Source organism: Rana temporaria, chromosome 5 (assembly GCF_905171775.1).
Source record: "Rana temporaria chromosome 5, aRanTem1.1, whole genome shotgun sequence".
In the NCBI taxonomy this organism is placed as follows: domain Eukaryota; kingdom Metazoa; phylum Chordata; class Amphibia; order Anura; family Ranidae; genus Rana; species Rana temporaria.
Window position 1 is genome coordinate 69208919 of NC_053493.1, and position 23427 is coordinate 69232345.

General features: G+C 42.1%; 1 protein-coding gene across 3 annotated transcripts in view; it reads right to left on the reverse strand.

The window, feature by feature from the left end:
* The window catches only part of ZMYND11 (zinc finger MYND-type containing 11), a 128778-nt gene that overhangs the window by 69630 nt on the left and 35721 nt on the right, over positions 1-23427 (reverse strand). For 2 of the 3 annotated variants that reach the window (XM_040352685.1, XM_040352686.1), the window contains exons 2-3: positions 21974-22027; positions 8378-8515 (exon numbers count right to left, since the gene is read on the reverse strand). In XM_040352685.1, coding sequence (XP_040208619.1) covers positions 8378-8511 — 134 coding nt within the window. In that variant the 5' untranslated portion in view covers positions 8512-8515; positions 21974-22027. Of the gene's footprint in view, positions 1-8377; positions 8516-21973; positions 22028-23427 lie in introns of those variants that run through there. The other variant, XM_040352689.1, reaches the window with a different exon arrangement.

Sequence of the window (23427 nt, forward strand, 5' to 3'; positions counted from 1 at the left end):
CTCTTCTCCTCCTCAACAGCTCAAAGCCTAATTTTAATTGTTAGCTCTTCAGCCTACTAGTGCAGGCAAAAGCAAAATACTGACACAAGTAGATAGCTAATCGTATTGTTAATTTATATATTTTAAATAATATTTCGTTTAACTTGCTTCTCATTTTTTTTGTTGTAAACTACAGCAGCCCCATACTGAAAATAAAATTTTCATACAGTGCATTCGGAAAGTATTCACAGCGCTTCACTTTTCCCACATTTTGTTATGTTACAGCCTTATTCCAAAATGGATTACAATCGTTATTTTGCTCAAAATTATACAAACAATACCCAAAAATGACAACGTGAAAGAAAATTTTTGAAATCTTTGCAAATGTATTAAAAATAAAGAATGAATAAATCCCATGTACATAAGTATTCACAGCCTTTGTTTAATACTTTGTTGAAGCACATTTGGCAAGTCTCAAGTCGTTTTGAGTATGATGCTTCAAGCTTGGTACACCTATTTTTGGGCAGTTTCCCCCATTCTTCTTTGCAGGACCTCTCAAGCACCATGAGGTTGGATGGGGAGTGTTGTGGCACAGCCATTTTCAGATCTCTTCAGACATGTTCAATCGGTTCAAGTCTGGGCTCTGGCTGGGCCACTCAAGGACATTCACAGAATTGTCCAGTAGCCACTCCTTTGTTTTCTTGGCTGTGTGCTTAGGATAGTTGTACTGTTGGAAGATGAACCTTCGCCCAAGTCCGAGGTCCAGAGGGCTCTGGAGCATGTTTTCATCAAGGATGTCACTGCACATTGCTGCATTTATCTTTCCCTCAATCCTGACTAGTCTCCCAGTTTCTGCCACTGAAAAACATCCCCACAGCTTGATGTTGCCACCACCATTCCTTCACAGTAGGGATGGTATTGGCCAGGTGATGAGCGGTGCCTGGTTTCCTCCAGACATGACGCTTGCCATTCAGGCCAAAGAATTCGAGCTTTGTTTCATCAGACCAGAGAATTTTGTTTCTCATGGTCTGAGTCTCCTTCAGGTGCCTTTTGGCAAACGCCAGACAGGCTGTCATGTGCCTTTTACTAAGGAGTGGCTTCCGTGTGATCACTACCACACAAGCCTGATTGGTGGAGTGCTGCAGAGATGGTTGTTTTTATGGTAGGTTCTCTGCTCTCCACAGAGAAACGCTGGAGCTCTGCAGGGTGACCATCGGGTTCTTGGTCACCTCACTGACTAAGGCCCTTCTCCTCCCCAAATTGCTCAGTTTGGCCACACAGCCTGCTCTAGAAAGAGTCCTGGTGGTTCCAAACTTCTTCCATTTATGGATGATGGAGGCCACTGTGCTCATTAGGACCTTCAATGTTGTAGAAATGTTTCTCTACCCTTCCCTAGGTCTCTGCCTCAATGCAATCCTGTCTCTGAGGTTTACAGGCAATTCTTTTGACTTCATGGCTTGGTTTGTGCTCCGACATGCACTGTTAACTGTGGGACCTTATAAAGACAGGTGTGTGCCTTTCCAAATCATGTCTAATCAACTGCATTTACCACAGTTGGGACTCCAATCAAGTTATAGAAAATGGCAAAGGCTGTGAATACTTATGTATATGTGATTTATTTCATTTTTAATAAATTTGCAAAGATTTCAAACAAACTTCTTTCACGTTGTCATTATGGGGTATTGTTTGCAGAATTTTGAGGAAAATAATGAATTGAATCCATTTTGGAATAAAGCTGTAACTAGAGCTGCACGACTAATCATTAAAAAATTGTTATCGCGATTCAAACCCCCCCCCCCCCCACGATCTTAATAGAGCATGTCCCCGACTCATGTTAAACAAGTGAGTTTAGAGCCGAGCAGGGCAGAGCCGTCAAAATAAAAATAAAAACACTCAGCCCGCAAATGTTTATCAACAGCGTTAAAGAGAAACAATGTATCACTCTGTTCTTTTAGATCAAAGGAATGAACTTCAGTTTGTAAATGAGGTCAGTTTAACCACTTAAAGACTAAACCTTTTTGGACACTTGTTGCTTACAAGTTAACTCTGTATTTTTTGCTAGAAAATTACTTAGACCCCCAAACATTTATATTTTTTTAGCAGAGACCCTAGAGAATAAAATGCAGATCGTTGCAATGTTTTATGTCACACTGTATTTGCGCAGCCGTATTTCTAAAGCAATTATTTAGGAAAAAATACTTCAACGAATGAAAAGAAAAGTTGGTCCAATTTTTTTGTAGAATATGAAGGATGATGTTATGCCGAGAATCACGAGAGAACCGTGACCTTTTTGTGCCAAGCAAAAATATTGTGATTCTCATTTTATCCAGAATCGGGCAGCTCTAGCTGTAACATAAAAAATTTGGAAAAAGTGAAGAACGGTGAATACTTTTTGGATGCACTGTATAGAATTGCATACACCTCTATCGCAAAAAGAGCTCCCTAAATCAAAAGATGTATAAAAACCTGTTCACTTTACATATTCTTTACTTTTTGTCTGATACCAAGGCATTAGTCAGATTATTTCTCATGAAGCAGAAGACCAGAATTGAGGTAGAACTTTCTATTGTAGCCAAGCCTTTTTTTAGCCTGGTACACTTATAAACCCCAACAAAAGTCTGTACAAATGATACAAAACACATTAAAATACTAAGTGCTTAAAGTCTTACTGGTGGCTTGTCAAAGCAGCTCCAGCTTCCCTAAATCAGCTCGTCTCCTGCCCCCCCGCAGAGCCACTACAGCTTGGTAATCATGAGCTTTGCTGATTGGAAGACTATAGATCTGACTCAGTGAGATTGGGGGGGGGGGGGGGGGGGTTAGGCTAACTAACATTCGCCTGTCCAATGGGTGCATGCCTACTGGCCAACTAGCCAGGCTGGATTGTCCTAATGGCACTTGGCCAGACTAAAGCCCCATACACATGGGCCGAATGCCAGGCAATTTTGCCGGATTCAATAAAAACTGTTCGACATGCAGCTATGGTAGCTGGTCCGAAAGAAGCTGGCCAAATGGCTGAAAGCTCTGACCGGAGTGTTCTGGTGAGGGTGGGCCGTCCCCCTGTCAGAACACAGCGGCTAAGTGGGAGAGATTGCTATACTAATGTCGAATTGTTAATACAGCAGCTCTGACCGTTTTTTCCCATCAGTTTTTTCCTGTCCAACCCACTGGGCTGAACGGAAAACTTATAGTGTGTACCAGGCTTAAAGTGATTGTAAAGTCTTAGTTTTTTCTAGTTAAAAATAACAAACATATAATACTTACCAGCCCTGTGCAGTGGTTTTGCTGCACACAGAATGCTTTTTATCTTAATGCATAGAATGCATTAAGATAAAAAAATCTTCTGCCTTTACAACCACTTTAAGACATTATAGTCAGGGCCCTGTAACAAAATAAATTGCATTATACTGTGTAGTGGGCCATAGAAGAGGCTTTGTTAACTAATAAAGTATTTGAAGTAACAGGTATGTTATGAGCCATTAGAGTTAAGTACTATTCCTTTAAAATAATAATGTTCACTGCAATAATTTTCTATCTAGCACAGGCATGATTTCAGGAAAAGTAGTGGAGGGGGTCTTTTTTAACCAAATTTCCACTGAAATATTACAATGAATAAAGCACATGAAAAACATATGACACACAAGAAACATGAAAGGACAACCTTCCATGCAATACTTGGTTTTAGTCTTTATCAGAATTTCAAAGTTCAAAGACAAAGGGGTAAAACACAGGTCTAACCGAAGAGCGGAGCAAACTACATTTCTAGTTTAATAAAACCCGGAGTTCAGCTCCCTAGATAATCTCTCTGGTGGCTTTTCTAGACATGAAACTGAAATGTCTGCTCTGTATAATATGTCACCTCGATTATTACTGAAATTTACTGGATGACCTGTGAGAGGTACAACACATGAAGTGGTTTATTTTCTAACCGAGCCAAATTCAACTTTAATGAACTTCCTTCCATTGCCGGAGAAATATTTCAATTATGAGGCTGAAACCGTGCTCTTGGGTAAAAAGTAATCAATAAACAATAAATTACCATTTAACGGGATGGCTTGTGTCCAAGAACTACATCACATTGTATCTAAGAGACTGTGGAGAAGGTAGTGAGGGATGCTTGGTGCCAAAGGACTGCTCATCACTTTGTATCATATGACACCTAACAATATAGAATCCCAATATCTCAAAAATATCCTACCACAAATTCCAATAAAGAATTGATTTACAACAAATGCAGCGGTTTAAAGTGAAATGCCGGTCAAAACTTTTCCCTTTTCCATTTTGGACAGATAAGGGAAGATGTAAACCCTCACATGTTTCTTGGTATGTCCCTACCAGGTAGGTTTCTCACCACTTCTTGTGAAGTCACTGGGATGGAAAATTAGGGAATATATTTACAACAAGGACCCCAAACTTACACATATAGCCACAATCTCCCTCTACAAATGTGCAAAGTTTGTTGTCCGGGGGACCTATGGCCGGAGAGCACCAATTTTTCAAAGTCGGGCACCCCTTCTATAGACTCCAATGTTGAACGGTAATTTCTCCTGTAAATTTGGCGATTCCGTACTGGCCGGTCGTAGGCCCCAGTTCTCCTCTACAGGTGTGCAAAGTTTGCTGTCTGGGGGACCTACGGCCGGGGAGCACCGATTTTTTGAAACCAGGCACCCCTTCTATATACTCCTATGTTAAACATAAAAGTCTAGTCATGGACACAGTGAGGCACAGGCTCAGTGAGGCACGGGCACAGGCACAGTGAGGCATGCACATGGACACAGTGAGGCACAGGCTCAGTGAGGCACGGGCACAAGCACAGTGAGGCATGCACATGGACACAGTGAGGCAAAGTGAGGCATGCAGATGGACACCCTAGGCTTATACTCAAGTCAATAGGTTTTCCCATTTTTTTGTGGTAAAATTAGGTGCCTCTGCTTATATTCAGGTCGGCTAATACTCGAGAATATACAGTATATAAAAAAAGATGCATTAACTGAAAAATAGTCAATGCATTAAACCAAAATACATTAGACATGCTCTGAAGCTTACTCTAGAGGTGCATGCAAAAACTGGCCATACTGCCAACTGAGACACTACCTGGAGTTACAATCAAGGTATCTGACTCTGGCAATTAAATACGCAACAACCCAGCAGCACCATCACCAAGTTGTAACTTGCCTCAAGAGGAAAACAACCAGACACATGCAATAAAACAGGGCTTGGGGGGTTTGCATGCCTTCACAAAGGTCTAAAAGTTGCATATCTGTTAATGTACTTACAGTGAGAAACATAAAAAGAGACTGAACTATAAATTCACAGCAAAGTAAATCATAAAACACTGACCGTTTGAGCTAAAGCAGTGTTCTGTCAAATCAGAGTCAGTACCCACTAGTGGAAATGTTCCAGGTCTGTCGGTTAATTTTTTAAATGTAACCAACAAATCTGCGATCCTGTCTGAAGTTAAGGTGGAACTAACCCCCATCAATTTAATTATTTCCCAAAACAGTTACATTCAAGGCATGCTGTGAATAATAACTGCAATGGTTGCTTGTGCTCTCTACTAAACTGCAAAGCTATCAAATGGCTGGCGTCATAACTAATCACATGTGTAGCACAATGGCAACTGTGGATCAAACAAAGGCGGTGATGGCAGCTTCCTTGGCTTTTAAGGAGAGGAGGGTTTAGTGCCACGTTACGCAATCTTTACTGACCTACTACATCATAGAAAGCTTGGAACATACTAACCCATAATATGTGGGTGCTTGTACAGTTCCATTTCACTCATTCAAGTCAAATAGAAATAAGGGCACTATTTTTTAAGTTTCACTACAAGAACCATAAATTACCATAAACTACTATAATAAATCACTTGTAAACACACTTTTGCTGAAAATTATTATTTCACTGGCAACAAGGACATGGGGTGATTTACTAAAGGCAAAAATATGCTGTTCATACTGCAAGAAAATTTTACCTTAAAGCGGAGGTTCACCGGTAAAATGCTGTTTTTACCCTTAGATGGATGCTCATTTAGTCTTGGGGAATCGGCTAGTTGTTTTAAAATCAGAGCATTACCGTACTTACCGTTGTAGAGGGCGATCTTCTCCGCCACGTCCGGGTATGGGCTGCGGGACTGGGCGTTCCTTCTTGATTGACAGTCTTCCGAGAGGCTTCCGACGGTCGCATCCATCGCGTCACGATTTTCCGAAAGTAGCCGAACGTCGGTGCACAGGCGCAGTATAGAGCCGCACCGACGTTCGGCTTCTTTCGGCTACTCGTGACGCGATGGATGCGACCGTCGGAAGCCTTTCGGAAGCCTGTCAATCAAGAAGGAATGCCCAGTCCCGAAGACACATACCCGGAAGTGGCGGAGAAGATCGCCCTCTACAACGGTAAGTAATGCTCGGATTTTAAAACAACTAGCCGATTCCCCTAGACTAAATGAGCATCCATCTAAGGGTAAAAACAGCATTTATGGGTGAACTCCCGCTTTAATAGGCATTTTACAATTTCAAATGACTTTGTTTTAACTAGGTATTTTCCCTGTGTTTGTTTGTCTAGTAATGATAGGCTCACATGTTGTGGCTGCCGTTGACAGCAGCAGTGTCATGGCTGATTGATTTAAGCTGCAGTTAGCTTGTCCCTAGTCACCAGAGGGACAGGCAACTTCATGTTCCTCATTACAGAGTCTAGTGCATATCTAGCCATTTCCTCCAAATGTGGGAGTGATAATGTCATGTAAACACATATTCCAGCATGTTGAGATCTCAGTAATTGTTCTGCCTGTTTGTGTCTGTGTCAGATCGAATTGCCATTTAGCTCTCAAATGCACCAGTACTACACTGAAAGACCCAGGGATTGTAGGATATGTAGTTTCTTCACAGGAAATGTCAGTTCTCAGACTACAGACAGAGGCCATGCAATAACCTGTGCAGTGCTATGTTGCATGCATCAAGTCTGAACACAAACGCCACTATAGACACGGTGTACAGGCCAACACACCATGAAACAACATGATCAATGCAAATCTTATGCAGGTAAAAACACGTGCTGGAAGGAAGATTTACAATCTTTTTAAAGAGTAACTCCACTTTTGTTGAGAAGAAAAAAAAAACTCTCCTCTGGGTGATCTGTGTACATTACAAGGATTTTGACCAACTTTGATGCAGATTCCTACCTTTTGTTATTCTGAAGAAATCCCTGTGTGTTTCTCTGTGTCCATGTGCACAGATAATCTAATGGGAGAGGTTTCTTAATTATCAACCTGCTGCTGCACCTGCAAAGCTCTAATGAGGAAAGTTGCAGGGCCTATCTTAGAAAAAATTATATTTCTGTTGCAGGTGATGCAAGCAGGAAATTACATATCTGGAGGGGCTGCTGTTCTGTACACATTTTGTGTACAGAACGCCTCCAGGTAGCCATATTGCATTTCATCGAAAATTATAGTGCTGTCATTTTAAATAACATTCCATTACAATATGACTTGTGACGCAATTGTACGTGCTATATATATTTTTTTTATTTGTCCTTTTTTTCCCTCCACGAAAGTTGAGTGACCCCAACTCAAAAAACGGGGTGAAGCCCTACTCATTTGCAGTTTCTAAGCAAAAACACTTTTTTTTTTTTAACTTGCATGTGAATGGGTATTGTTTGCACAGTGAATTTTCACCACAATCAAAAAGCTAAAGGACAGTTCCCTCGCAAAGTAAACAGGCTATTTGTCCTTAGTAAATGAACCCCAAAGGTTCTGTTCAAACGTTACCAACAACCAACATGCATGCAATCTTGTCTCATGTTCTGCAATAAACTGACTCACAGTATATAGGTCAGTTCTCAGTTCCATTTACTAATGAATATATAATGAATATATGCACTTATCAAAATTTACAGATTTAAAAACCCCTTATATTAAAACATTTGTGTACAGACTAATGGGTCGAATTTCAAAATAATTTTCTTTAGAAAATCTTATCCAAGAATTTTTGTGCGGCCATCAAACTTGAGTAATCGGACATGTTGGAAATTTTTTGAAAGACAAACGATTTTCTAATCAATGATGGGAGAATCATGCGAGAAATGAAATCGGAAAAGAAATGCGCATGTGCAAGAAAAGAAAATTCCGGAAAAGAAAGAAGATTCCCAGCAACGAAACGTCTTTTCTTTAGCAACATGAGGTGAAATTGAAGGCTTGGTTGGTCGAATTTCGAAATCAATGGTGGCATCATCGGATCAAAAAAACTTACACATTTTCTGATGTTCAAAAGAAAATTCTTTCGAAATTCGACCCGTGTATGGCCTGCCTAATACTGGTAAAATTAATGTTACTAGCTACAATTTTCACTGTGACAAATATTACTAATAAGTTAATTACGGTAGATCTACTGAAAGCATTTCTTAAACCTACTTGGTAATCCTATCAATATTGGCAATCTGTTTCTGGTTCCGGATGACTTCTATGGAGGTCCAAAGGTACTGAATGATTTTTGTATCTCCTTGTCGCCTCTTTGTTACACGCGTCATGGTCTTCTCAGGTTTCATCGTGCTGCAAAACAGCGAAGAAAAAAATAAATAAAATAAAAAACAATAAAAGGGTATTCTAATATAGCCCTTTATAAATTACATTGGGGGAATTTATAGGGGCAGTTACGCTCTATATTCAGGAATAAAACATATCAGGAGGGACTTCAGGAACGTAATATTTACAGTCTGGAGGAAAGAAGGAGAAGGGGAGACACGATTGAAACCTTTAAAAGGGGTTGTAAAGATAAAAAAAAATTCCCTAAATGGCTTCCTTTACCTTAGTGCAGTCCTCCTTCACTTACCTCATCCTTCCATTATGATTTTAAATGTCCTTATTTCTTCTGAGAAATCCTCACTTCCTGTTCTTCTGTCTGTAACTCCACACAGTAATGCAAGGCTTTCTCCCTGGTGTGGAGTGTCGTGCTCGCCCCCTCCCTTAGACTACAGAAGAATCAGGACGCTCACTAACACACAGCGCCTTTATCTGCAATGTAGAGAGCGTCCTGACTCTCCTGTAGTCCAAGGGAGGGGGCGAGCACGACACTCCACACCAGGGAGAAAGCCTTGCATTACTGTGTGTAGTTACAGACAGAAGAATAGGAAGTGAGGATTTCTCAGAAGAAATAAGGACATTTAAAAGCAAAATCGAAGGATGAGGTAAGTGATGGAGGACTGCACTAAGGTAAAGGAAGCTATTTAGGGGGAAAAAATTTTTTTGTACCTTTACAACTCCTTTAAATACATCAAGGGGGTGAACAAGGTTCAAGGTTCAGGATTTTCAATATGAAGCCAAGATAAATAAAATGGGGACATGACCTCAAACTAGCAAGAAAGAAAGTTCAAAACTAATCATAGAAAATAATATTTTCCTGAAAGAGTAGTTGATTATTAGAACAGACTTCTAGCAGAGGTAGGTAGCGATTCAGTCAACAGCGGATTCAAACATGCTCAGGACAAACAGATCTATACTCAAGATAAAAAAAAAAAAACACATGTATAAAAATATAACAAAAAACGGGGCAGACTCGATGGACCACTTCTATTCTGCAATCACTCATCTGTTTCTATATCACACCGTTGCAGATGTGTACAAATCAGCCGCAAATCATATTCTACCTTTTGCATCTAAATGATTTTGAGTGCCTACTGTATTTTGCTTTTGTCTGCGACCAAAAAACTTGAATATCTAATGTTTTTAGACAATTTTAGCAAGTGTTGCGTCTGTCACATAATGAAGTGATATGGACCACTTTTGTGAACAATGGCCCGGATTCACAAAGCACTTACGCCGACGTATCTCCAGATACGCCGCGTAAGTATGTGCCGTCGTATTTATGCGCCATGCCCATAAACCGAGATACGCCTGAAAATAGGCTTCATCCGACCGACGTAACTTTCCTACGCCGGCGTATAGTGGGCGCATATTTATGCTGGGCGCAATTGCCCCTTCCAATTTTTTTTCTATGCACATATGCAAATGAGGGAGATACGCCGATTCACAAACGTAGTTGCGCCCGGCGCATAATATACACGGTTTGCGTAAGTCGTACGTCCGGAGTAAAGTTATTCCCCATATAGGAGGCGCAACTCATGCAAAGGTATGAACTAGGGAACAGACCCGTCGTATTTTACGTAGTACGTGAATAGGGCTGGGCGTAGGTTACGTTCACGTCGTAGGCAGTGATCCGTCGTATCTTAGGGAGTAGTTCCGACGTTATTCTGCACATACGCACTGGGATGCGTCCACGGGACGGCGCATGTGCCGTTCGTTTTAAGTACTTCTATGACGCTTGGCCCATCATTTGCATGGGGTCACGCCTCATTAGCATGGCTTACGCACACTTCCACCCACGCTGGCTTACGCCGAGTAAACCCAGCATATCTTTAACAGCGAGTGGGAGCGAGTGCTTTGTGAATCCAGTGCTTGCCTCTGTGCTCTGCGCCGGCAAAGCGTAAAAGAGATACGCTGCGGCGGCAAAAATATGCGCCGATGTATGCGAATCCGGGCCAATGCATATATCTAAAAATGGGTGAATGTTTTTCTACGTTCTTATCGTTAAAGGCAAATTGCAAAAGGTGTCACGCTTTCATACAATGTGACAAAACCACCGTAAAGCGACGAAACACACTTATTGCATGATTTTTAAACTGTAGTACATAATGGAGGGCAACTGATGAGAATGTATTAATAAACGTCTCCCAAAGTTTACAATTCCACCTTATGGACATTTATAACTATATACATTCTCCCCCCCCCCAACTCTTTCCTTGGGGTTTTTAGAGAACTAAAAAGTATTCTTAGGTCTTATTTAGGTTTTGTCATTTGCAAAGATTGTATAACGATATGTTTATTTTACATTAAAAAGGCACCCCCTGTGGGTGTAGAAGTTCCCCTTAAGTACACATACCTCTGGCTGAGAACTTGAGTTCAAGTATATTCAGTTAAGAATCCTTGTATTAATAAATATAGCTACTTTTCTATCGTGTCTGGGAGGGGTGAGAGGAACATCAACATGGAGACCTGCCAGCAGACTCTTGGAGAGTTGTAAGCATGTGTTGGGATCATCCAAAAACAAGAAATCATCTATGCAAATATTTATAGAATCTTTGTAAATGTTGCTTGTAACTATGCCTTCTTCTTTATGAAAAATGTTTATTTGCAATATGCTTAAGCAAAACAGGCGTGCTATTCCTCTCTCTGTGTTTGGCAAATAAGCTGACACTTCTCCTGCTTCTTCTCAATTTCCCTGACTCCCAGCAAATTATGGGGGTTACAGTTGGAGCATCCTTTAAAAGTTTAAAGCTGTTCTAAAACCTGAAGTTTTTTTTACCTTTAAAACCTCGAACATGCAGCTCTTCACCCCCCTCCCCCCCTTAAAATTACCTTAGCTCCATCTCGATCCAGTGATGTGCACGAGAACTGAGGCTCTCCCCCTTCTCATTAGTTCAATCATAGCCAGTGAGAAGGGAGTGAGGGGGCAGGTCTGAGGCCAGCTGTGTGTGTGTGATGGAGCAAGGAGCGCCCGGCATGGGACGCCAAAAGAGAAGAATCGCGCCAGCTCTGTGCAAAACCATTGCACAGAGCAGGTAACTACAGTGAGGAAAATAAGTATTTGAACACCCTGCTATTTTGCAAGTTCTCCCACTTGGAAATCATGGAGGGGTCTGAAATTGTCATCGTAGGTGCATGTCCACTGTGAGAGACATAATCAAAAAAAAAATTCCAGAAATCACAATTTATGATTTTTGAACTATTTATTTGTATGATACAGCTGCAAATAAGTATTTGAACACCTGTCTATCAGCTAGAATTCTGACCCTCAAAGACCTGTTAGTCTGCCTTTAAAAATGTCCACCTCCACTCCACTTATTATCCTAAATTAGATGCACCTGTTTGAGGTCATTAGCTGCATAAAGACACCTGTCCACCCCATACAATCAGTAAGAATCCAACTACTAACATGGCCAAGACCAAAGAGCTGTCCGAAGACACTAGAGACAAAATTGTACACCTCCACAAGGCTGGAAAGGGCTCCGGGGAAATTGCCAAGCAGCTTGGTGAAAAAAGGTCCACTGTTGGAGCAATCATTAGAAAATGGAAGAAGCTAAACATGACTGTCAATCTCCCTCAGACTGGGGCTCCATGCAAAATCTCACCTCGTGGGGTCTCAATGATCCTAAGAAAGGTGAGAAATCAGCCCAGGACTACACGGGAGGAGCTGGTCAATGACCTGAAAAGAGCTGGGACCACCGTTTCCAAGGTTACTGTTGGTAATACACTAAGACGTCATGGTTTGAAATCATGCATGGCACGGAAGGTTCCCCTGCTTAAACCAGCATATGTCAAGGCCCGTCTTAAGTTTGCCAATGACCATTTGGATGATCCAGAGGAGTCATGGGAGAAAGTCATGTGGTCAGATGAGACCAAAATAGAACTTTTTGGTCATAATTCCACTAACCGTGTTTGGAGGAAGAAGAATGATGAGTACCATCCCAAGAACAACATCCCTACTGTGAAGCATGGGGGTGGTAGCATCATGCTTTGGGGGTGTTTTTCTGCACATGGGACAGGGCGACTGCACTGTATTAAGGAGAGGATGACCGGGGCCATGTATTGCGAGATTTTGGGCAACAACCTCCTTCCCTCAGTTAGAGCTTTGAAGATGGGTCGAGGCTGGGTCTTCCAACATGACAATGACCCGAAGCACACAGCCAGGATAACCAAGGAGTGGCTCTGTAAGAAGCATATCAAGGTTCTGGCGTGGCCTAGCCAGTATCCAGACCTAAACCCAATAGAAAATCTTTGGAGGGAGCTCAAACTCTGTGTTTCTCAGCGAGAGCCCAGAAACCTGACTGATCTAGAGAAGATCTGTGTGGAGGAGTGGGCCAAAATCCCTCCTCCAGTGTGTGCAAACCTGGTGAAAAACTACAAGAAAGGTTTGACCTCTGTAATTGCAAACAAAGGCTACTGTACCAAATATTAACATTGATTATCTCAGGTGTTCAAATACTTATTTGCAGCTGTATCATACAAATAAATAGTTAAAAAAATCATACATTGTGATTTCTGGATTTTTTTTTTTTTTATTATGTCTCTCACAGTGGACATGCACCTACGATAACAATTTCAGACCCCTCCATGATTTCCAAGTGAGAGAACTTGCAAAATAGCAGGGTGTTCAAATACTTATTTTCCTCACTGTATAACATATTGAAAAAAAAGTGCGATACGGCACTGCGTTGCTTTAAACTGACAATTGCGCGGCACTGTGCCAAAATAAAATATATGTCCGTTTTTTCCCAGAAATAGAGCTTTCTTTTAGTGGTATTTGATCACCTCTGGTTTTAATTTTTTGCACTATAAACAAAAAAAAAACAAAAAAAAAAAAAAGAAGACACACAACAATATTTTTAATACTTTCAGCTATAAAAAACATTCCCAATAATAAAAAAAAATTTTAAATCAAAATTTCTTCATCAGTTTAGGCCAATATGTATTCTGATACATATAAGGCTGTCACAGTATAAATGACACTGGCAGGGAAGGGGTTACCACAAGGGGTAAAGTGTGCCCCTAAGGGATGCTTTCTAACTGTGGGGGGAGTGGATGCACTCACTGGAGCTCAGCTGAAACACAAGATCCCTCTTTTACTCCCTGACAGAACAGTGATCCGACTTCTTTGCGTAGGCAGACCGCAGTTTGGCAGCCATTATGGCCGCCAGACCCGCCGATTGGCTCCTGCCCCCTAGATCGTGTGCGCAAAATCACGTACATGTACATGATTTTGCGCAGCCGGCCCATCCTGCCGCAGTATATATGCGGTGGGCGGTCCGGAAGTGGTTAACCTCAAACACAAAACAGGCTGCATGACATACCGTATATGTCATCCTGCCTGTTTCAGGTTTGGGGCATGCAGCGCACTGCTCCTGCGACCGCTGTGTCGCTATGCACATAATTACAATGTTAACAAAGTTGTTATGAATGAGTGTGTGTTTCCTATGCTGTGATTGGCCCACAGATACAAGCCAATCACAGCACCCTGTACCATGTGATTAGCTGTAGCTAATCACAGATCACTAGTAATCACATTTGTTATGAATGTAACCCATTCATGACAGTACAAATCATTGCTGCTACAATCAAAGTGAGAAAAAAAATCCCTGATCACCCCCCCCCCAGAGCAGTACAGTGTACTATGGTGACACTGAACTACTCTGAAAAAATAGTAAAAAAAATGTAATACATTACAACATACTGTCACCAATTAGTGTCCCTAATCACTGCTGTACTGCACTGGTGACATTGCACTGCACCGGTACATTTTTTAAATATATATATATATATATATATATATATATATATATATATATATATATATATATTAAATTTCTTAATTTTTCAAAAAATTGTGACAAGAAAATTACAACTTCAAAAAACTTGCCATGCCTCTTACTGAATACCTCAGACTGTCTATTTTTTAAACTAATTTGTACTATCCTGTCATTTAAGGGTCTCAAGAAATGAGATAGGCCGTCAGTACATGATGACTAATTTACAAATATATCATAGATTGTAGATGCTAGAACTTTCACACAAACCAATTAATATACACATATTGGGATTTTTTTTGTTAACAAAGACGTGTAGTAAAATACATTTGGAGTCATTGGATATGTTTTATAGCAGAGAACAGAAAATATGTACCGTATTTTTTGTTTTCAAGATTTTTGGTCTTTTTTTTGTTTATATGGCAAAAAATAAAAAGACCTAGTGGTGATTAAATACTACCAAGAGAAAGCTCTATTTGTGTGAAAAAAATCTGTGAATTTTAGTTGTGTTACAGTGTTGCAATCGCCAGTTAAAGTAGCACAATGCTGAATAGCAAAAAATGCCCTGGTCATGAAGGGGGTAAAACCTTCCGGAGCTGAGGTGGTTAAAAAAAACAACAAAAACAACCAGCACAGGGAATGTATACACAACGGCAAATATCTTAGGGTCTGCCAAACATATGAGAACTTTTACATGTTCCTGTAAATGTGGTGAACTGAATAGACACGGTAATGTGCGATTTAGATTCAGGAGTCTTAGAATGACCAACCACGAAGATAGCTGTGGCTTTGTGTGAAAACCACTCACTTTTCAGTAGTCTCGCTCAAGTTTAAAAATAAAGATATCAACCGGAAACCTTAAAAATGATAATGCTTACAAGCCCGCCTGTATCAGTACAGCACAAACTATGACATGTGGGTACTTCCCCAATGCGACCTTAGTGGCTGCATCAGCTTTTTACAAAGTGCAAAAACACTGTAAGAAAAAGACTGATGAACAGATAATAAATGTGCCCTTTCTCATCAGCGCTCAAAAAAACTCTGCTCACTGGAAGCTTTAGCAGCACATTCTTGTGTAAATCGCATGCAGTTTCTCTGGGGTGAGATTTGAGCCATGGATTTATAGGGCTGAAATTGCGCCGTATTTGCACCGAACTGGTGCAGGACCCTTTTTTTGTCTGCACCAGAATGGGATAGCATAGCTGTTCATTAGTTTTGCAAACCAATTGCCGGGTGTCAACTTAACATACACTCCGAAATCGGATTGCATGGACAGACAGGATGCGATGCTGAATCCGCACCAAATCTAGTGTGAGCCTAGTCTTGAAGCGGTCCACACAAAATGTGAACCTCCACTTTTCAGAACCCTCCCCCCCCCTCCGGTGTCACATTTGGCACCTTTCAGGGGGTGCAGATACCTGTATAATACTTCTGGGGGTATAGACTCCCCCCCGCTGTCTTTTGGGAAACACACAGGTCCCAGAACACAGCAGGGACCAGTGAGGATGCGCTGCGCGACTCGAGCAGTAGGGAACCGGGCAGTGAAGCCCCAACGCTTTACTTCCTGATTCCCTCATCTCATACTTGAGAAAGGAGTGCGGCAGCCACGTCATCGCTGCCTGACAACTCGGAAACGCGTCGCATACCCGGTGACGCCATCATCCTCCGCCTGCCATCCATCTGCGCTCCACGCCTCGGTTTGAGGATCCTCCATCGCAGCCGGCTACTCTCCATCAGCGGTGGAAGTGATACCTCCCCACACAGCGCTCCAGCAGGACCCGGATGAAAGTGACGGCCGGATGATACCCCTCCCTCCTTTGGGAACACCTGTTACATGCTTACCTGTCACCTCTAAAATGTGAGTGACCATTACCTATGTTTTACTATTAAAATTGTTTTAAAACTACTACACTCAGAGGCGCCTCTTCCCTTGTTGTTTTTCCCATAGAATTGGAACATGGTTTCTGTTCCCCTCTGATGGCAGCCCTGAGAGTGTGTACCCCCATCAAAAACTTACAGACTTTATCCTTCCTGTCAGTCTCTGTAAACCATTACCTGCTAATTTTTTCACATATTTAAGGTGCTGACCTTATACCTGAGGTATTGTTTTATTGTGCATTTTTTACTTGTATTGCACTGCATTATTTTAAAGCGTGTAGCCTATGGAGATTTTTAATTATTGTAGTTTGTTGCCATTCCACAGGCTTTTATAAATGAAAGTGTGACATGTTGAATATTCATTGGCTTGGCGTAACATCACCTTTTAGGTTTGTTTTAGCAAACAATTGGGTATTATATTGTGTTTCTGTGCAATAAAATTAAAGTGAATTTTTTTCCAAAAAATTGCATTTGAAAAAGTGATGAGCAAATATCGTGCGACATAAAAAATTGCAACAACCAGCATGTTTTTCTCCTGGGCCTTTGCTTTCAGAAAATATATATTGTTTTCACACACAGCTCAGTGTACATTTATGGCACTGCTTTGTGGCGCCATGATGTGACTTCCGTGCGCAGGTGTGGGAATGATGTCATTGTAGCTTGACTATTCAAGCGGCCGAACGGAGACAACCCTACAGAAAAACCAGGAGAAGATGGAAGCGCCTGGACTCAGCTTGAGGGCTGACAGCACAGCGCTGGAGGGTCTTGTTTGACAGGTATGTTGCCTAATGTGCGAATATGTGGTGCGTACTAGCACATTATGGCATATACTGCCAGGGGGCCCCAAAAGGATATACAGCCGAGTTTAATTCGATTTTAATATATTCTGGTCTGGTTTCTGGAATCCAAAGGCTTTGTAGAGCTTTGGGTAGAATAAAGCTTCCATTGCAAAGTCCACATCTTAGCCAGCAGCCAGACCTTGTAATTAGTCCGAGCTCAGCACAGGCCCATAAATATGTAAAATGACTGATGCTCAGGGCTCCCTCACTACTGACAAAACACTATAGGTACCAGAACAGCCTGTTTATTTTGGGGGACTCATTAGGGGGCACCCCATTAGGAATGACTAGAGTTTAATTAGTAAGTAAAACAAGCAGATGTTTTGTTTTATGCTATGAACTTGCCAAACAAAGCCCTTCTGCATTCATGTTATGTCTGTTTATTGCCTTGCTGATTAAAAGTACAGATCTACTTACACTGTCCCCATTTCCGTAAATAGCCGACCTGCGAGTCGACTCTATACGGCGCCTGCGCCCGCCGTGTAGAGCTAACTGCGCAGGCGCCATATAGAGCCGACTCGCAGGTCGGCTATTTATGGAAAACTGGTGACGCGCCTTATGCGCCATGGGAAGTTTTTCACCAGACGTCAATCATCTACCTCCTGGATAGGAACGCCCAGTCCCACGGGAATCAGAACCCAGAAGCCGGGGGGAAAAATGACAATATAACGGTATGTACGGAGAAAAAAAAAAAAAATACCAGCATACTGTTCATGTCGGCAGTATGCTGGATGTAATGTTAGATAATTGTTTTAGGGTGAACCTCCACTTTAAGGACCAGTTCACACCATAGAAATGCAGTCCAGATGCGTTCCAGATACTTTTCTGCACACATGTTTTTAACACATTCCAGTGCGTTTTTGATTCAGTCCAGTGTATTTTTTCCCTCTTTTCTTAACCTTAACTCCTTGCCGACCGATGCATGACTAAATATGTCGGCAGAATGCCACAGTTGTGCAGATCAACGTATATTTACGTCGTCTTTAGGGCTGGGGTTGCGGGCACCACCTGCCTCGAGCTCCGTGAGTCTGACCGGGGTCCGCCGGGAGTCCGCGATCGTCTCACAGAGAGGAAGAACGGGGAAATGCTAATGTAAACAAGCATTTCCCCATTCTGCCTAGGGACAGGACACTGATCACAGCTCCCTGTTATCAGGAGCGGTGATCATTGTCGTGTCACACACGTAGCCCTGCCCCCACACAGTTAGAACACATCCCTAGGTCACACTTAACCTTTTCAGCGGCCCCTACAGGTTAACCCCTTCACTGCCAGTCACATTTACACAGTAATCATGCATTTTTATAGCACTGATCCCTGTATAAGTGTGAATGGTCCCAAAATAGCGCCAAAAGGTGTCCGATGTGGCCGCCATAATGTCGTAGTCACATTTAAAAAAAACGCTGATCGCCGCCATTACTAGTAAGAAAAAATATATATTAATAAAAATGCCATAAAACTATCCCCTATTTTGAAGGCGCTATAACTTTTGCGGAAACCAATCAATAAACGCTTATTGCCATTTTCTTTACCAAAATATGTAGAATACATATCGGCCTAAACTAAGGAAAAAAAATAAAACATGTTTTTTTTTCCCCCAAATTGTCGCTCTATTTTTGTTTAGAGCGCAAAAAATAAAAACCACAGAGATGATCAAATACCACCAAAAGAAAGCTCTATTTGTGGGGGGAAAAGGGACGTCAATTTTGTTTGGAAAACACGTTGCACGACCGCGTAACTGTCGACGCAGTGCCTAATCGCAAAAAGTTGCCTGGTCTTTGCCCAGCCAAATGGCCTGGGGCTGAAGTGGTCAAATAAGGACATGTGTGTTTCAGTGCATTTTGATGCTTTTTACAGCATTCCAGTACAGTCCAGTGCAGCATGTTCTACTTTTTTCCCCTGGAACTGGAAAGCACTGGTGTGAACTATACCATTAAAAACCATATAACCTACTTCCATGTGTTTTGATGCAGAAAAAAAAAAAATGCACTGAACTGCATGTGGTTCACACTGGGCTGCGGGAGTGAAGCCATGTAAGTTCAGCTGAACTCGCACAATTTCACTCCTGCTGGCAGTCCCGATTTCGGCCGCGATTTCAGAGACATCTGTGCAGAGACATTTCCGTCCCGAAATCGCAAAAAGTAGTACAAAAACTACTTTTTGAAATCGGTGTAGCGCCGCAGATGCAGCGTCGCACCGATTAGGACGGTGCCATTGCGGACAAATGCCGCCGATTTGAGATGCGATTTTACATCTCAAATCATACCAATGTGAACCAGGCCTTAAGGTTAAGAAAAAAGAGGGGGGAAAATGCACTGGACTGCATCTGAAACTAACCAAAAACGCTTTAAAAATGCGTCAAAATGCGCATGCAGAAAAGCATCTGGACTGCATTTCTATGGGGTGAACGGGCCCTGAATGATATTCATGGACTACAGAGCCGCATTCATTTCTGTCTTTTACATTTTTAGAGTTTAACGAATTTACTTTAAATTGTTAATTTAATGATGCCAGCCAAAAGCTAGCACATTTTTTTTAGGAGCAAACACAAACACATCTTCATCATATGATTTTTAAGTACAAAATACACAACATGCAGAAATTTCAACATTAAAAACATGTAAAGCTGATCTCCATGTCTCCTTCGATCTTCCTTTTCTGTTTTGCCAGCTCAGTTCAAAGGAACACTTGCCTTAAGACCCCTTTCACACTGGGTCGGCGGTAAAATAGTGGTAAAACAGCGCTATTTTACCACCGGATTTGCGGCTCATTTCGGCCGCTAGAGGGGGTGTTTTAACCCCCCGCTAGCAGCCAAGAAAGGCTTAAAACTGCCCGCAATGTGCCGGCAGTACGGCAGCGATGTCCAATGATTTCAATGGGTAGGAGCGCATTAGCAGCGCTGAGTCCACCGCTGCCAATGCGCTCCAAAGAAGCTGCTGGCAGGACATGGGCTTTCACACTGGAGTATGGGGAGCAGCCATTTAAGGGTGGATTGCAGGCGCTATTTTTAACACTATAGTGCCTGCAAAACACCCTCAGTGTGAAAGGGGTCTAAAGGATAGGTTCACCTCAGCCAATCAGAGTCTACAAGGCTGTTTCATAAGAATGTTTTGTAAAAGGTAACCATTCCTTTGAACCAAGCTGACCCCCCCCCCCCCCAAAAATCTTTAAGGCTGGGTTCACACTATAGCCGCATGCGGCTTACAGCAGGGGGTCCGGTGCATCCCCGTTCACCATTTCAGGTCTGATTTCAGTCTGAATATTGGGCTGAATTCCGAACCCGAAAGGACCAAAAGACGCACAGGACCCCTGTGCAATTCGCACCGGAGCCGCAACGGAGATATGTGAACCACCTTCATAGAGAACCAATCGCAATCTCCTACTATGGAAATTGGATGCAGGGAATCCCGCATCCAATTTGCATAGGTGTGAACCCAGCCTAAAAGTGACAAGAAACAAGAAAATCAGCTTTAGCCCTGGTTCACACTGGGCTGCGGGAGTGAAGCCGTGCGAGTTCAGCTGAACTCGCACAATTTCACTCCCGCTGGCAGTCCCGATTTCGGCCGCGATTTAAGAGACATCTGTGCAGGTTTCTGCACAGATGTCTATGTAAATCGCGGCCCGGAATCGCAAAAAGTAGTACAAGAACTACTTTTTGAAATCGGTGCAGCGCCGCAGATGCGGCGTCGCACCGATTAGGACGGCGCCATTGCCGACAATTGGAGGCATTTGAGATGCGATTTCACATGTGAAATCGCATCTCAAATCGAATGAAATCGCACCCAGTGTGAACCTGGGCTAAATAAATAAAAAAAGAAGTCAACTAAAATTTATAGAAAAAAAACTCTGAAAAATTCCACGTTTCCAATTTCAAGGACTTTTCTAAAAAAAAAAAAAAAACACGTTCTTAATAATTATGCAAAAGTATTATATGTTTTCATATCTGCCTGGAGTTTCTCTTTAAAGTGAGTAAGTCTCGATAAAGCCAAGAGACAAAGATAGCAGAACAAAAAGAACACAGAACAATGACTGCAAACAATAAATTCTAAATGTGCGTTACATGAGGTTTAACCAATAAAGCATTGGTAGGTAACCCTGAAGTTCGACCCGAGTAACATAGAAAAGACCAAAGATAAGGAGATAACCTAACAAGGAAACGCATAGTTTAGGTTAGTGGTACCACATTGTTCAGATGCCAGTACTAACGCAGAGTGCAGGGGTCAGTAGTAATGCAGAGTTCAGAGGTCAGTGGTTAGTAATACAAAGTGAAAAGTTAGGAGTATCGTAGAGTGAAACATAGGTCAAGAGCAACTAATACACACCTTCCCTTCTAAGCAAAAACACCCCCTAATGCTGCGCACACACACGGTCGGAATTTCCAACAACAAATATTCGATGCGAGCTTTTGGTCAGATATTCCGACCATGTATATGCTCCATCGGACATTTGCTATCGGAATTTCTGACAACAAATGTTCTTGCCGGAAATCCCGATCATCTGTATGCAATTCCGACGCACAAAAATCCTACGCATGCTCTGAATCAATTCGCCACACGTTCGGAATCATTGAACTTCATTTTTCTCAGCTCGGCGTAGTGATGTACGTCACCACGTTCTTGACGTTCAGAATTTTCGACAACATTTGTGTGACCGTGTGTATGCAGCACAAGTTTGAACGAACAATCCGTCTGAAAAAAATCCATGGTTTTGTTGTCGGAATGTCCGATCGTGTGTATGCGGCATTTCTAAACAAAATTCACCTACGGCACAATTGCTCACCTCCCCAGAAAGTCACACACCAGAACTCAGATGCAGTATTGCCCAGCAGAGTGAGGGAAATCAGCTTGGGTGTGTCATATCAGGAGCCCAGGATTCCCCTTGGCTCTGCAATGGTGGTGGCATGGGGTTCAGACCCTTGCAATAAAGGGAATAATTACCTTTGTTACAGTTTCATGCAGACAGAGGAGTCAATCAAAGGGAGAAAGCGGATCCTGTGGGTGAAGAGGGTGATGGTGTAAATGAAAAACGAACAATGATGAATAGAAATTATAATCTTCAGAATTACAGACATGCAAAACAACTGGGATTGATTCCCCTGACAGCTACATGAAAAAAAGAAAAAGCATCACATGGATTTTGTTATGTATTGCAGAGAACAAGGACCACAAAATATCAAAAACATTCTGAATCCGCAGCAGGCACCCAACTAGATCGAGGGGTTCAAATTTTGCCACAGACGGTTTTCAAAGTTGGTCAACAGTATTATTTCTAATTTAAAATGACCAAGTAATGAAATTGCATTAGTGTTGTTTCAGCAAGACTCCAATACAGCAACACTAAAACCTCCAACACCGAGACCTACACTACTACAATATGCATCACTAGCACACCAGACTGCACCATCCACTCCATACGAGCTTGAAGCAATGGACTGTATCGTTCAATTAAAAAAATATATATATTAAATTAGGTTTTTATTTCTAGACCATATTTTCACGATCTGTGCAGCAAAGGGAACACTGGAGGTCCTCTACTCCAACGTATTTGAAATACCGTATATAATCAAGTATAAGCCAAGTTTTTCCAGCAAATTTTTTTGTGCTGAAAATGCCCCCCTCGGCTTATACTCGAGTCACCTTTTTGCGCCTGATCTCCCAGGCTTTGGGGACCCGGTACCGGCCGTTGGTGCCCCTGAACCACACGTAGCCCCACTCTTCCTCTACAAGTGTGCAAAGTTTGTAGTCCGGTTGACCTACGGCCGGGGAGCACTGATTTTTCAAAGCCGGGCACCCCTTCCATAGACTCCCATGTTAAACGGTAATTTCTTTGGTGACTTTGGGGACCCGGTACTGGCCAGTCGTAGGTCCCCTAGACCCGGAACTTGGCACAGAATGTAGTCTGGGGGACCTATGACCGGGGAGCACTAGTCTAGTCATGGGCACAGTGAGGCATGGGCACAGTGAGGCATGAACATACTGAGGCAAAGTGAGGCACAGTGAGGCATGCAGATGGACACCCTAGGCTTATAGTCGAGTCAATACGTTTTCCCATTTTTTTGTGGTAAAATTAAGTGCCTCGGCTTATATTCGGGTCCGCTTATACTCGAGTATATATGGCAAGTACCTATGGTTACCCCTACTGCACTAGAGAAGTGCTCACTACTTACCCCTCCTTGGCTACACTGACATACATTAGTGCGCATGTGCCGATTACATCGGCACATGTAAAAACAGGGGATATCTCCTAAACCGTTCAGGTTTAGTAGATATCCTGGGTACCTACAGGGAAGCCTTATTATAGGCTTACCTGTAGCATAAAGTGTGTTGTGAGGGTTTACAACCACTTTAAAAGGTTGAAATAGGAAACAACAACTTTTTGACACTTTGCTACT